This window comes from Ruditapes philippinarum, unplaced genomic scaffold (genome assembly GCF_026571515.1).
Source record: "Ruditapes philippinarum isolate M1 unplaced genomic scaffold, ASM2657151v2 ctg6405_1_1_1_1, whole genome shotgun sequence".
Classification (NCBI taxonomy): Eukaryota; Metazoa; Mollusca; class Bivalvia; order Venerida; family Veneridae; genus Ruditapes; species Ruditapes philippinarum.
The window spans coordinates 1-16,112 of NW_026858499.1; the positions used below are offsets into that span (position 1 = coordinate 1).

Below are 16,112 nucleotides of genomic sequence, written 5' to 3' on the forward strand. Positions count from 1 at the left end.
AAAATAATTACATTAATTTGATGATGATATACATGTATATACATTATAATATATGATAACTACCGCATTACTGAAACTAACATACCAATTTTATTATTATATTCATTCTTTTAACCATCACTTAAGAGCTTTCTTCACAGTGTGCGCTACTGACAAATGTAATTTAGAAGTAGTGTTTCCTTGTATGTGTGCATGGTCTCTTATTTAACTTCCTTTGTTTCTATTTCTTTTGTTGTTTCTCGAGTAGTGAAATATCTGCCTAAAGTATTATATCAATATTATTTCGATTTGTTTTACTGTCCACGAAAATTAATTGTTATATTTTGTTTTTGGTATGTGAATGAAATTTGACTATTTACATTATGACTACGGTTGTACGTTGTTTCTTAACGTAGGAATGTTCGACATAATAAAATTCAAATAATAGCCTTGAAATAACAATTATTGTTGTGTAGATAGTGTATTTGATATATATATTTTATTTTACGAAGTACATGTATTTCAGTTTCTTTTTCTATATAACAGAAGTTGTATCTTATAAATACAATTTAGACTGGTGAGAGAGACTTCATTTTCAGATATTCTCCAGTATAATATTATCACTATTTTCCTCTCATAGACAGTTACACAACACTATAAGTTATGTCGTATCTTATGTATGTTATGTTAGATATCATTTTTTGTTTGGTTTGGTAAATTAATACTTTTTTCTGAATGTATCACAATATAAGATGTTTGAACTTAGAAGCCAATCAACTGACTGAGAGGTTTAAAGAAATAGTTTTATCTGAAATTGTTGTAAGTGCACGTTTGAATCAAATAACACACATTTTCCCCTCATATAACGATAAAGAATCAAGTTGATTTTGTCATAAAGTATCATATGTAATTAAAACGTCCCGGGTAATGTCTCGTGCTCGTATATATGACACATATAAAATATTATTATAAAACTACTGGTACCTCGATGCTCTAGAACATCACGCGAGAATTCGTATGTAAATCTCGTGACTAGACTGCAATGACGAGTATTTTAGTCATTAACGAGAACTTTCTCGTGATTGTTTTAAAGATGTGTAATGAGATATACGGTCACCAAATATGTATAATGTGAATAACATAATGGATTTAAAAGAAAATGTATCTTTTTGACAATTTTAAATGAAATATTTCTGCCTATATTTCAACCAATAATAAAGCGCCATTAACACGAATTATAAACATATTTATTTTTTTATTTTAGTGGAACCATATCTTTATAACCATATATTAGTTTATAAAAATGGAAGTTTGTTTGTTTGTTTCATTTTACGCCTTTTCCCAACAGTATTTCAGTCATATAGGCGGGGTAGTTTCCTAACCATCGTTCCTGGAGAGTTACACCAGTACTAGACTACCTTTCTCCGTGCTAAACTGCCAAAGCCCGGGGATCGAACCCACGCCAGAGAGGTAACTGGATTAGAAGACATCGACTCTAACCCCTCGACCACGGAGACGGTCAAAAATGGAAGTAAATGTGTTTTATGTGGAATATAATTATATTATAGTTACGATGATCATTGATTTTTAAAATTAACAAAGACATAGCAGGCATGCTCACGTGCCAGAATAATCAAAATGTAGTACATATACAAAATAATGACCATTAAACACCGACAGTTACTGTGTCTGACCATTTACCAGTAGTTATCATACAAGTCACTATTGTATGGGAGATAAATGCTTTTCTTGTCAGTGTCGTTTTTATTATAATAGTTACCTCCCTTTATTCACGTTTGTGACTATCAGAAAACTAAAGATGATGTAACGAGATAATAAACATGTATATTAAACTACTTTCAATATGTCATGACCCTACAAAGCTGAAATTATCTCATCTATAGCCATGCATCTATATTAATTTTGTATTTCTTTGGAAAATGTATGTCTACATTTAGAAAATGTCCAGTATCAAATATATAAGATATACCTACATAACCCTACATAATTATATACACAAGAAAATTAGAGAATTGTCTTCTTCTTTATATATCCATGATGTGTCGTCCTAAATAAAATCATTAGCTACTTTAAAAATACATGAGCGTAAAAAATATAGTAGGAAACCAGTATTACTTCTCCTTCTGTACGGAAGTTGATTGTGTTATTGTACCGGAAGTTTCAAATGACCATAAATCTCTTGTATTCCTAGAATTTTGTACGCCATGTCAAATATTACTCTTAAAATATTAAAATAGTACTAGCACCGTCACAGGTTTAATTAACTATACATAATTATATATTAGTATTTAGTATACCAGCATTATTTGAAACGTCTTTTGTGTAGGTTTTGAATGGTTTAAGTAACTATAAATTCTTTGTAGCAACTATCGGTTACCTTTCAAAATAAAAATAGTAAATTAGAAATCTTTATTCAAAAAATAATTGATTAAAGTATTTGTTCGTCTGTTTATTTCTTTCTTTTATCAAAAATGATGTAAATCTATAGACTTTATTCTTCCCGTACTACAGCTTTGAGGTATGGTCAGTAGATTGATGTACGTACTGACGGACGTTGATTCACATTGGTCTTTCTCAGTACTGCATTAATTAATATCCTTCAAATTTTATCATGGATTTCGTATTGGTTTTCCCTATTTTCCTTTTTCATTGAGTTAAACACCTTGGAACAAAATTAAAAGTAAGGTTTTTGCACGTTTGTATTCCCGGTCGTTTGATTTCTTTGTCATTGTGCTGATAAAAATCATATTTTTTACTTTGTCATACCTGTTTTTGTTGTGTTTTTTTTTTTCGGAAATACATTCTAGTATGTCATCATCGTTATCATGTGCGTGTTGGACAGTTTGTTTACATGACTACTATATATACATGTATAAACATATTATAAACAAATAGTTTACTGTTTATGTGTCAAGTAAAAATAATGTTGACCAAGAGTAATGTAAGATAAAAAAAATACCCGACGGGAAAAGGTTTCAAAAAAAAATTTTAATGTGGAAAACCAACCGATTATTGTAGCATTATTCATTTTGAACGTTGTATTTTTCTTTTAGACATCGCGGAGATATGAGAACACTTCTAGAACGGAGCGTTATATAAACTTACCTGTATTGGAATGAATCTATTTTGATGGCGGGTGCTCAAAAGAAGACAAAAAATATTGAAAATGGCAGTTTTTTTTCAAGGAGAATTTTCTTTACAAGACGTCGACATAGAAAAACAATTCGAAACACAACTAAATATTTCTGATAGCAATACAGTCCAAGCTGTACATGAAACGGAACATCCGGTTGTAGATGAAATATCTGGAAATGTAACATCAAAGCATGCTAGGTTGGAAAGTGCAAATGCTGATTTAAGGAAAATACCTAGAGGCGTTGACCAAGATAGGATGTTCACACAAGATATAGATGGCGACACAGCATTACACAATGCTATAATCTTAAAAGATGAAGAGACAAGTATAAGACTAATAAATTTAGCACCGACACAAGCCTGGCTTTCATCTCGAAATTTGTTGTTTCAGACACCTTTACACTTGGCAGCATTAACTGACCAAACACATGTCTTAAAACATTTAATAATTGCGGGAGCGGATGTAACATTTCGAGATAAACACGGTAATACTGCATTACATATTGCATGTCGGGATGGATTAGTACGAGTCGTAGAAACGCTATTAACACCAGCGCCGAATCTGATGCCCCAACATCTCTGGGATGGTGTACAATACCAGCAAGAACCGCCAAACTTCGGTATACATAATTACGACGGACTCACTTGCCTACATTTAGCTGCAGTGAATAAACATTTGAATATTATTGAGACATTGGTCAAATATGATATTAATCTAAACATGAAGGACCTTAAAACAGGTAAAACAATACTGCATGGTTCATGCGAGAGAAATGATACTGAACTAGTTTCATTTTTATTACGTCACAGAACATGTGACATCAACGCGAGGACTTATTGTAACAGTACACCGTTTGATGTGGCTCGAGCCCGGTCTAATATTGTGATATGCGAGGCACTGGCTGCTGCAGGAGCCAAGTATGGCCAACAGTCGGATTCCGATTAAATACGCTGACGCCGTTTGTCTAAAAGTAATGAAATAATGTTTATTAAAGGCACATTATTCCTAAAAACGATTTTTTTTCTTTATCTCATATGAATTTCATAATGTATATATAGATAATGTTTAAATAATGTTTAAGAGTATGCCAGATGCTTATAGTCTGAAAAAGTGAAATAAATGTGAAATAATGTTTCATAAAAGTAGCAAAATGTAAACCAAGCTGTATTTTGACTTCCATACAAAATATCAATTCACTTTAAATGTACTAATTGGGGAAATAAAGCATATGAAAAAGAAGGTTCCGGTAATTGTCAAATGAGTATAAAAATACACACAAAAATATTTTTAGAAATCAAAATAAAAGCATTTGCGAGTTATAATGGGCCTTTAATTACATGTTTAATAATAATCAATGCAGGAGGACGTTTATCTAGCATGTCATACTAGTATTTGATTTGCTTGTTACATGAAAATAACCTCGGGTTTTACCTTTATATCTTTTCAATTTGAAATGAACTTTTAGACTAAGTATTAAAGTCATACATTATTGGCGTCTTTTAACTTTTTCTTCACGCGAGCTTCTGTAAAATAAAGTGAAATTTATTGCTGCTTTATTAAACCGGTGCAAACACATGGTATGACTTTTGCATGAAAAAAGAAAGAAAGTAATCTTAATATCAACTCGATGAAATGGGGGAAGTAAACTGTAGTAAAACAAACACCGTCACAATTCTTGGTATATTTCTATAAGAAATCGAAAGTACATTCCGATTTTTTTTCTTTATAAAGTGCATAAATGTTTTATTAATGTTAGAAAAACGATTAGCAGCTCGTAAAATACGAAATGAAGATTCAAAATTGTTTAACAAATACAATTAAAGTCCGTTCATTTGTTTTATCATGCTTCTCATGAAGATCTATGAAATACAGAAAGAAAAACAATCATCAAAATAGTGGTTTTATTTATTTTACTCTTTGTTGCAGATAGTTTTATAAATACATTTACGTTATTTTTTGTTTGTTTGTCTGGAGGGGCCTTCCTCATTATATCATGTCTGCTACATCTGTATATAGGCGCACTGATTTATTCTTAAATATTCTAACATAGAGCATGGTTTTATTTATCATGTAAATAGTCATTATTATAAAATGCTATATATATTTATGTGCTTTATACATTTGTAGTCTACTGTAATTCTGTATAGAATGGTTATATACATGTTCTTATGATATATTTAATGTTGTTTTATATTGTATCATGCATATAGATGAGACTTTAATAAATAAATAAATCTGTAAACCATTTTAAAAACTTATAGTTGAAATATTATCACACACCGATGTAAGCTCTGTTAGGGTCCATTCCATACCACAAACTGATAGCTTTGTCTTTAAAATCTCATGTGTGTTACATTTTTTGTATATATAAAATATATATTGTTCTTTGTTGAGGGCCTCATAGAAGATCGATCAATATTTTGTTCAAATGTGTTCTCTCGTTAAATAAAGTATTATTATTATTATTATTATTATTATTATTATTATTATTATTATTATTATTTCTATTATTATTATTATTATTATTATTATTATTATTATTATTATTATTATTATTATTATTATTATTATTATTTCTATTATTATTATTATTATTATTATTATTATTATTATTATTATTATTATTATTATTAATAATAATAATAATAATCAACAATAACGCACTCAAAATTGATTTACATGTACATGTATATAATTATCCGGATAAACTAATTTTAATATCGGATGTGACACTTTGCCATGTAAACTCGTTCATGGTATTGGGTATAAGTAACAAACAGAAAATAGAAATTTTGTATTTTTTCTTTTCCTTTCAAAAACAAAACCTGTAACATATAGGCATATTTGTGTCGACATTACCTTTACTTTTTCTTCACTCTGGGGATTCCTTATAAAAAATATCCGTACGTTTAAAAATAACTTTATTATAATATTATGGTAAAATCGCTGGATACTCCAAACTCAATATGAAAATTTCCACATAGGGTTTTCCTGTCAACACAATGAAATTGAAATAAGTATTATTTTCAAAGGATTTTAAAGGAATAGGTAATATATTTGCAATATTTGAACATATACGATTAACTTCTGTTGTTATGTTGTTGTTTTCCTTTTATTTGTAATGAAGAATAATTACAAAAATCGTAGCATCATATTTCGTATTATATATTGTATATATTGTCAATCTGAAGGAAAAAAATGAAAATGTTATTCTCTTCTACAGAATGTTATGTTTAATGACTTTCCACTTAATCGATCTAAAAGAATCACATGTAAATTTTCGACGTTTGAATATTTCATATATGTGAGGTACCTACCATACAATCATGGTCACTCATGTAAATGTGTATTTCCTCATATTTGTAATTTTAAAAAGAAAAAATGATAAAAAATTCTGAACTTGAGAGAAAGAAAAAATAATACCAACATTTTGTGATTATTTTCAGTTTTAAATTTGATTCAGCCAAAATAAAAATTTACTTATTAAAATATTATAAACTTTTCATAAATGTGTTCCTTCTTTATGTATGAAAGTAAGCATGTGTGTATGTATTAAGTGTCATCAGGCCTGTAAAACATGTAGATGACGTCAGCTGTCAGATAAAAAGGTGTACATGTAGTTACGTTTTTATCGGACGCTATTTAAAATTTAGAGGCGTGTTACCGCGATAATTATTATATACAACAGCTAGTATTCAGTACATTTAACTAAATAGAGAATATTCAAGTTTTTCTATAAATACTGGAATTATTTTCATTGAGTGGTATGAAAATAGTTCATGAGTGGTGCAGCCGCGAGTGAAAAGTGATTATTTTTATACCACAAGATGACAACAATTTCTGTATTTAATGAACAATTTGAATTTTCTGTTTATTATATAATTTTTTCTCTTTCCTTTTGACATTACAATTTGAAAGACTTCCCTTTTAATGTTGTGTAATAACTGAATTTAAAAAATAGTAGTCCGACAAGAAACCAGTGAAAATACGGGAAATATGTTCACTGCAGTGAAAAATAGATTTTTACAGTGAAAATACGAAAAATGAAAATACGCATTTTATTTCATCATATAAACACAGGAATATAAGGTTGCTTGCTACATAATGTTCATATAAGGTGCAAATAGCACAGAGTATATACTTAATATTATACTGACCTCTCGGTCATCCTTAAAAAAGGACATCAGACTTTTACATTAAAAAAAAGACGTCGGCTTTTACCTATGGTCCGTTAAATGTTTGCGAGGTGACTTGACTGATGGGTCACAAAAATGCTATGAAGCCATCGGTGTGTGCACTTTTTCTTTAATATGATGTATATATAACTCCGACATAATGATAAAAAATTAGGGAAGAAATAGATAAAGACATCATAACATAATTATTTACAAAATGCTTTGTCGTGTTTAATTATTCATGAATTTTAGAATTATCTTGAAAAAATCTAAAACTTTGCAGATCTATTGTTGCCATGGCAACGATTGCACATGATGAAATATTTAGCCACGATAAAGACGGGGACACGGAGCTGCACACTGCAATAATACTCGGCAAAACTGATCTGGCATTATCTTTGATATCAATCGCAACATCTAATACAAGTCTTTCTTTAAAGAACAACTTGAACCAGACACCTTTATATTTAGCAGTGATTCTCAATCAGCCGGAAGTTGTTAGAAGGTTAGTTGTTGGTGGAGCGGATGTGACGTCACGATACAGTAATTCAAATACCCTTTTGCATATTGCATGCCACAAAGGCTACGTGTCCGTAGTTATTTCATTGATAACTCCTATACAACGTAGTGAGCTTCAACAACTTCCGTATGAAACTTATCATCAAAAGATACCCCAAGATTTCCGCATTTGTAACAAGGATGGACTTACATGTCTCCATTTGGCCGCTTCACAAAGACATTTCAATGTGCTGGAACTGTTGATTAAATATGATGCTGATGTCAATATGAAGGATGGAAGGTCATGTAGGACTGTCCTCCACGAGGCTTGTGAAAAAGGTGATATAAAAATGGTTCAATTCCTGATTCGGAGTGAAATAAAATGTGATATAAATGCACGTACACGTGACGGAAAAACACCGTATGACCTCGCACGTTCCAGAGGTCACGAAGATATTTGTTTAGCTTTAGCTTCAGTTGGTAAAGGGGCTATATTGGATCAAGAAGAAGACTGACGGTCAACTTGGCGAGATAAAACAATTCAACAATAGTATAAACATAATGTTCATTGAAACTTAATGAACAATAGACATTTATCAACGAAAAAAACATTTTTTGTACGTTTAGTTTAAAAGTACAGTGCACATGTATTTGTTTTAACTCGGCTTGAAGCTTAAAATAATCATTTTCGAGTCCACCTCCTGGAACTAGCAACTAGTAATCGTGGTGTCATGTCAGGAAATATGGTTGTGATGAGAGAAGGGCTCGAACAAACGATCCCTGGGCAGCGGCAGATACCGCAACCACTAGCTTTTCTCTCTCCTTTGTACATTTGATAAATGATATATGTTGTAGAAGTATCAATAAATAATAATGTATTTTTGTATTGCATTGTGAAAATATATCTGGCACTGATGACACTCTACTGTGTTTGTATCTCTCTTGCTTTAAAACAACAGCCGTGTCCCTCAAATGTTACAATTATTGTATGTAAATATACACTAAACTTTGTGCTACACTGTACTGTACTGCATTACCCCCCCCCTCCCCCCTGCACCTCCCTAGGAGGAATGGGGGTACGTGTTTCTTTTTAAATATATCATTATGCCTGTTTCACCTTAACATAAAGAGATAAAATAGCAAAAACTATGCAAGGACAAAATTTAGTGGCGTTCAATAATTCGTAACTCAGGATTCCGCAAAAAAATATGAATCATTCTTGCAATACTGTAATCATTGATACATAGTTGTAGTAGTGGAAAGTGGGGAAATTACCGGGACTGTACTCATAGATTTAAAGAAAGCCTTTGTTTTGGTTGATTATGAACTACTTCTACATGAACGTGATCGTCAGCTTTTTATTTTGAAAATTCCGTAAAGTCTTTTATTTACATTGAGAAATCGTTCAAAAACACTAATCTGGCCTGAAATCCAAGAAAATCGAAATGTATGGTGATAGGAACAAGACCAAAAATAAAAAATAACTAGAAGATCTTACGCTAAAAATGAAATGGTTCTTGAAAATGATATTAAAGTTCTGGGTATTTGCATATATAATTAATATTTTAAAATGGCACTTGCAAATTGACAATGTTTGTTCAAAAATACTCAACGGAATAAAATGCTTTATTGAAATAACATCATATTTTTGCACTTTGATATGAAGTTTATGTTTAACAATGTATATATTTTGCTCATTATGGATTATTGCTATAATATATGGGGTAAAGGTTACATAAACTACATCAATCATGTTTGTAAATGATTAAAAAGAATTGCTAAGTTCATTTTACAGCAACTCCAAAGATCTCCGTCAATGTACCATTCTTGAAAGCTCTTAGCTGGTTACCGTTCCTTGAAAGATGTAAATACCACAAGGCGGTTCTTGTTTTTAAAAACTTTAAATAACATGTCACTAAAGTATAAGACGGCATTGATAACTTTATCAGACAACGAAATTTGAGATTAAGCTCACGACAAGATAATATATTGTATCATGCATAAGACCTAAAACAAATCAAAAACACGTTTTCTTAGCATAGCATGGACATTTTGAACAGTATACCTTTAGATATTTTTAAATGTTGTAAAGAAAAATAAAAAACATAGCTTGATGTTAATATATGAATGAACGAACGAATGAACGAACGAATGAACGAACGAACGAACGAACGAACGAACGAATGAATGAATGAAAAATTCGTTTAAACAAACTGTTGAGTGTCTGTCGAATGTATATGAATGAGCCAATCACTTTGATAATTCAATTAAGTTTTACACATTATACATGTTCTGTGAAATTAAGAAAGAAAGAAAGAAAGAAAGAAAGAAAGAAAGAAAGAAAGAAAGACAAAGAAAGAAAGAAAGTATTTCAAGAAAGAAAGAAAGAAAGTCTTTCAAGAAAGTCTTTCAAGAAAGAAAGAAAGAAAGAAAGAAAGAAAGAAAGAAAGTTTGTAGATAGAAAGTTTTCTTTCTTAATATATCATTATGGCTGTTTCACCCCCTAAACATCAAAATGGTAAAATAGCGAAAAGTATGGAAGGAAAATATTTAGTGGCGTTCCATATTACGTTATGGAAAAACCAGAACTACGTATTGATTAATAAATGCTATAAATAGTATAACTATTTTGAACCATATCGTCAAACATCGTTTATTATGTTACAATATTCTCAAGTGCGACGGATATGTTAATTTTCTTTAAAACAATTACTTTATTTCAGTTAAATATATAGAAAATAAATATTGATCAAGCGGGTTCACCATTTTAAATATAGTTTTTTTTTAGAATTAAAACGTTGCAGGTAAAGGTGGGTTCATTTAATTAATAAAACATTCGCTGTTTGATTTAATTAATTATAGTATCGTCGCTTTCACGTTCATATAATTCATATTCAGAGCTGCTGTCCGTTCATGGAGAAATTTTATTTTCCCCCTCGAATAAAGGAAATTTGCTGTATTAAAATTTCGTAATAAAGATTCTTGACAAGTTATATGGCCGTATAAAACTGTTATTAGCAATATAACACTCACCTAACAGCTCGGTTATATATGCAAATAACCGCTTGTATAGGGTCATATAACCTGTTAGAAAAAAAATATAATCATATTTGTCACGCCTAAATCCAATGCATTCCAACGAAATTGGTCACAAAATACATACATTGAAATATAATTAAACATCACGTAATCATCAAAGTTCACATTATTTAGTAGCAAACTAACTATCTATCTATCCTTGTCATGAAAATGTATGTAATGCTATTTAATAGAAACATGTGATACATTTAGAAACCAATCCCCTTTAACCACACTATAACTTCGAGTACGTTTTAATGTGGTCTGTCAAAACAATATGGAAGTAAAATGTAAAGCTATATAATAATTATTTTTAATTTATTTGATTGTTTGTCTTACAGTGATATTGAGTTCCTTAAATATAGTTCTCATGGTATGCTTATAATGTTTATTTAATCTAATTCCTTAATCAGCTCTAACTTGTCAATATATCCAAGCGTGTCATGCTTGCGCCGTGTAAAGCTTAATCAAAACATCATATAATGAAATTAAATTTGTCTGATATTTTTGGACTTTTTTCAAGATATTTTTATCCACAAACATAATGTCTATCGCCATAAACATTAATAACGGTGTGTACATATACCTATTAACATATATAAACAAATACACATAAAACATGTAAATACGAGAACAATATTATACTGTATTTATAACATCACAGTCATGAGATAAATACTATCAAAATACAAGAAGTAATATTTGACATTAGTTGGATTGTTCCTCTAGCTAAAGTTGCATAATAAATAAATTTAGAAAATATCTGTATAACATTTTGCTGCGAGTTATTCATAGATTTCTTCCAACTTTTTTTACAATTGGCCATTATTTTAATTGGTATAGATATTCACTAATAGATCAATGTAATAAGGACAAACAAGTAAAAATGATATTCGTTTGAGACAATTGTTTCACCCAAGCATACAAGTTTTTATGTCGTTGTTATTTTTAATTATTAAGACTTTTATCATCTTAAAAAAAACATCATTTGAAGGCCTATTGCAGTTTAACATATCATCAAAACTGACGTCTTGTAGTTAACAGTTATTCACCAGTTTTGACAGTATAAATGTAGTTTGTATAATATTTGTAATATCAAGTTATCCTAAAACTCCTAAAAACGGTGAAAACAACACCATAATGTGTTAATGTGAGACATGTGTAATAATCATTATTGTAAAATGTGTATACTTAACACCTCAGACTGACCATTAGTAACATATGCTAACGAAGCATTATATAAATTCATTTTGAGATTTTTTTTTCAAAAAATAAAACTGTATGCACATTGTACATAATTACCGTTTAATGGTATTTTAACAAGCTGCTTATATAAGCCAACAATTAAATGAGATAAAGTTCTTTTTTTCTATTAACCGAAATACACACATGGCCTAAATTTTTGGTAAAATGTAAGTGAAAAACATCACTTTTCCATTACTACATCAAACAATTAAGCGGGGAAACCGAACATTGATAAATACAAGAAATCCCCTTCACGTATCTTTCAGAACAATATGAACGGTCAACATCGATGGAGAGAGAAAATGTGAATCATTTATGCCAGCAACAGAATACAAGTCAAGGTGAAACGAATAGGAAAAAACACTTCGCTGCTTGTTCTGACATATTGGAATACGTTGACGACACTCGAGAGGACCAGTGCTCGGACAGGATGACATTTGATATAGACGCTGTAGATATTTATTCTAAGGACAAAGACGGTGATACGTTATTACATATAGCAATTATTCTACCTATAACAATGTATATACAGTTATTTATTTCAAAAGCACCAGGTCGTAAATGGTTGTCTTTGAATAACTTGTTATTCCAGACACCTTTACACTTAGCCGCTATTACTAATCAACCGGAAGTTGTAAGACAGTTAATAGTTGCGGGAGCGGAAGTGGAATCACGTGATAGAGAGGGAAATACAGCTTTACATATAGCCTGTCGTGAAGGATTTCACCATGTAGTACAATGTTTGCTACGACCTGTATCAGAGAGTCATCACAACTGTCTACGTATAACAAATATTCCTCAAGATCTGTCTATAAAAATTACGATGGTGTTACATTTCTTCATTTAGCGGAGTCAAAAAACCAACATTTATACATCATAAATTGACCTCATTGCCAGTGGTATTAATGTTAATATGAAGGAAGGTAAAGCAGGTAGAACTGTACTGCATAATGCTTGCCAAAATGGTAACATTACTCTTGTCAAGTTATTACTAAAACAAAGAAATTGTGATATAAATGCACGTGCCTATGATGGTAGTACACCATTTGATTTAGCACGAGCAAGAGATCGTGACATGATCTGCGTGACACTGGCAGCCGCAGGAGCAAAATATGGAGACGACAATTCCGACTCGGATGAATGAAATATTTCCTCAGATAGTTTGCATGTTGAAGAAAGCATATCCTCTATCTTCGGCGGCCTGATTGTCATGATACTTAAACAATAGTATCGTGTAAATACAAGTGACATTTATGAACGTTTTGCTGTGATTTTAACTATTTTTCATACATACAAATAGTATTATAATAACGGGTAACTTTTCGTATATATATCGCATGTTCTTTTATTACGGGAAATGTTTTAACCATTGTTAGCTGCATGCGTTGTTGATGAGTGTCCGTGAATTGATAAGATAATGTTCACAGTGTTATTCATTGTCAGGTTTTCAATCGGAATAATTAAGTAGTATAGATATTATGTAGTAGTTTAAACATTCAAAATTTATGAAAAAGTAGAGATATAAATATATGTATCAAGTACTATAACTTTTTTAAGATTACAATAATTATTATAAACTTGACTTATATACAAAGAATGTGTCAAAAGGAGAAAGCGGTATATATATTTAGCATTTGGAATGTAAATAAGGAAATGAAAAACCACTATTTAGGAGTGGATATATAAATACATGTAACTATCTATAAACTCATGTCTGTATTGTTTTGTATTAATTTTATATAGAGCTATTAAACATGTAAGAAAGGGTGATCTAAAAGTTGTTGCGGTCTTGGATCAATATCTCAAGAGATGTTAAAAAAATAAAGTACATTTAATGAAAAATGAACAAGTATAAGAGAAGTGTGTTACAAGTAGAAGGTGGTGCATACATATTTCTCTGTTTCGAGTTCAACAGACCATGTTATTTTACACTACCCGCCATCATGGAGTGTGTGTAACGTACATGTATGTTCTGATGTAAATACTAACTGAGTCATGGATCTATAATCAAAATGATGAATCAAACTGGTTACATTGTGTATTTTTATGTATGTGTGATTATATGCCTTCGTCTCAGCTGTATATACGGAAATCCAAGCGCAGAAAAACACGATGTTAAAACAATTCTGGTATTCGGTGGAAACGGATTTATTGGTAGTGCTACGGTGGAGAAACTGCTACGCGGTAATTACTCTGTGGTTGTAATCAACCGTGGAAACTGGTACTGGGATACTGAAGAAACAGTTAAACCGTTTGTAAAACACGTGAAATGTGATCGCATGCAATCATTACAACGCTGTGCAGGTCTACAGCATTACATTTGGAGTTTAGAAGCGCCGCCATTGTTCGAGGCCGTGATTGATTTTAGCGCATATCACGCTTTTGAAATATCCGAGGCTTTAACAATACTTAAAGATAAAATTAAGAAATATATTTACATAAGCAGCGACTCAGTGTATGAAGTGTGCGAAAAGCATCATCACGGATTAACACGAGAGGAAGACGCCGTGAGACCAACTGAAACGGCTGAGCGCAACATATTCAAACAAAAAGACGACTATGGTAACAGTAAATTAGAGTGCGAAGAAGAGTTAGAAAAGCAAGCCACTTCCGGTACAGGAATACCCTACATTAGTCTTCGGCTACCGGATGTAGTTGGACCACGTGACAATACTTACAGGTGGTGGATATACCAGTTGTGGATACGTCTTGCTGACTTCACGGATAAACGTCTTGCAGTACCGAAGTATCTGTGGAATCAGCCAATGAGCTTGGTGTACGTTTATGACGTGGCTGACGTCATTAGTGACTGTATAACGAGCGGTGAAGACATTTATAATAACGCTTATAATCTCGCGCTAACTGAAACACCAACTCTCGTGCAGTTATTGCACGGGGTAATGAATAGTCTGGAAGTTGAGGATGTAGATATAATTGAAAATTCCGAGGAGGAAGGATTTCATTTATTTCCGTCCGTAAAGTTAGGTCCTCTAGATACAACGAAGGCAAGGCGCCTTTTAAACTGGAATCCTACATCATGGATTGACGTTTTAGATCATACAGTACATTTTTATGAGGAGGCAATTCTTGAAAAGAAATTTGATGTCGCGAGAAAAGACGTTATAAGGACGATTCAACAATATTTTTCACATGATTCTGCCAAAATAATGAGAGGTTTAAAACACGAATATGGACTGACTTTCGACTCCGCCCATGATGAGCTTTAACTCCAAATATAAATCTCTGTTTATAGTGAAACCAACTGACTGACATGTGCTGAAAGTATGATATTGTGAAGCTTAAAGCAGTTACATTAATCCATACATGTGGAGTGCGAGTTCTAAATGTTTCTACCTGTAACACAGTTACAGTTGTGGCTAGTCATTTGTTGCAGTGTAAATGCATGTGTTCTATGAATAAAACAGTGTTGCCATTACATCATCAGATACATGTGCACTTAAAACTCTCTACTTACTACAATATATAGTCAGTTTTAAAGACAGTTTTTATGCTATAAAACAAGGAAATAAGTGGTATATATTGAGAAAACATTAGTTATTATATTACCTTATTATTTCAAAGTGATTGAATTCATGTACACGTTGTTGTGGTTCTTACTGTATTACAGAATTCCACTAGCACATCATTTTCCAACTCTTGAACTATTTCAGCAAATCAGCATTTAATGTTTACTTTTAACTACCTACATCTAATTATCAAAAAGACCACCAGGACACAAGCAGTATTACCAGTATCACATATAAAGGTACATTTATATATGGTATTACAGTATTACAGTCAAGAGTACCCTATATCGCAAATTTTAGGGTTATTTCTTACTTGCACCTTTCTATGATATTTTTTAGAAATAAATTTTACATCTTGATAAGTTTTCATCTTTTTTTTTCAACAAAAATTATGACTTACCGTGCATGTAGTTGGAAAGATAAATAAACAGCCTATGTTTAAATTTGAACATT

General features: G+C 31.3%; 3 protein-coding genes across 3 annotated transcripts; all 3 read left to right on the plus strand.

The window, feature by feature from the left end:
* The first annotated feature begins 3,203 nt into the window (after nucleotides 1-3,203).
* Nucleotides 3,204-5,561, plus strand: LOC132753358 (NF-kappa-B inhibitor alpha-like). Its single transcript, XM_060743818.1, has one exon. The coding sequence runs from the start codon at nucleotides 3,392-3,394 to the stop codon at nucleotides 4,079-4,081; it is 690 nt and encodes a 229-aa protein (XP_060599801.1). The 5' UTR covers nucleotides 3,204-3,391; the 3' UTR covers nucleotides 4,082-5,561.
* A 284-nt stretch (nucleotides 5,562-5,845) lies between these two features.
* LOC132753362 (serine/threonine-protein phosphatase 6 regulatory ankyrin repeat subunit B-like) lies at nucleotides 5,846-13,286 on the plus strand. The gene is made up of 5 exons (XM_060743821.1): nucleotides 5,846-6,184; nucleotides 7,595-8,323; nucleotides 11,229-11,260; nucleotides 12,375-12,978; nucleotides 13,018-13,286. The coding sequence occupies exons 2-5, from the start codon at nucleotides 7,608-7,610 to the stop codon at nucleotides 13,274-13,276; spliced, it is 1,611 nt and encodes a 536-aa protein (XP_060599804.1). The 5' UTR covers nucleotides 5,846-6,184; nucleotides 7,595-7,607; the 3' UTR covers nucleotides 13,277-13,286.
* An 855-nt stretch (nucleotides 13,287-14,141) lies between these two features.
* Nucleotides 14,142-16,016, plus strand: LOC132753357 (uncharacterized). Its single transcript, XM_060743817.1, has one exon. It carries the CDS (start codon nucleotides 14,145-14,147, stop codon nucleotides 15,357-15,359), a length of 1,215 nt encoding a protein of 404 aa, XP_060599800.1. The 5' UTR covers nucleotides 14,142-14,144; the 3' UTR covers nucleotides 15,360-16,016.
* Nucleotides 16,017-16,112: the final 96 nt, after the last annotated feature.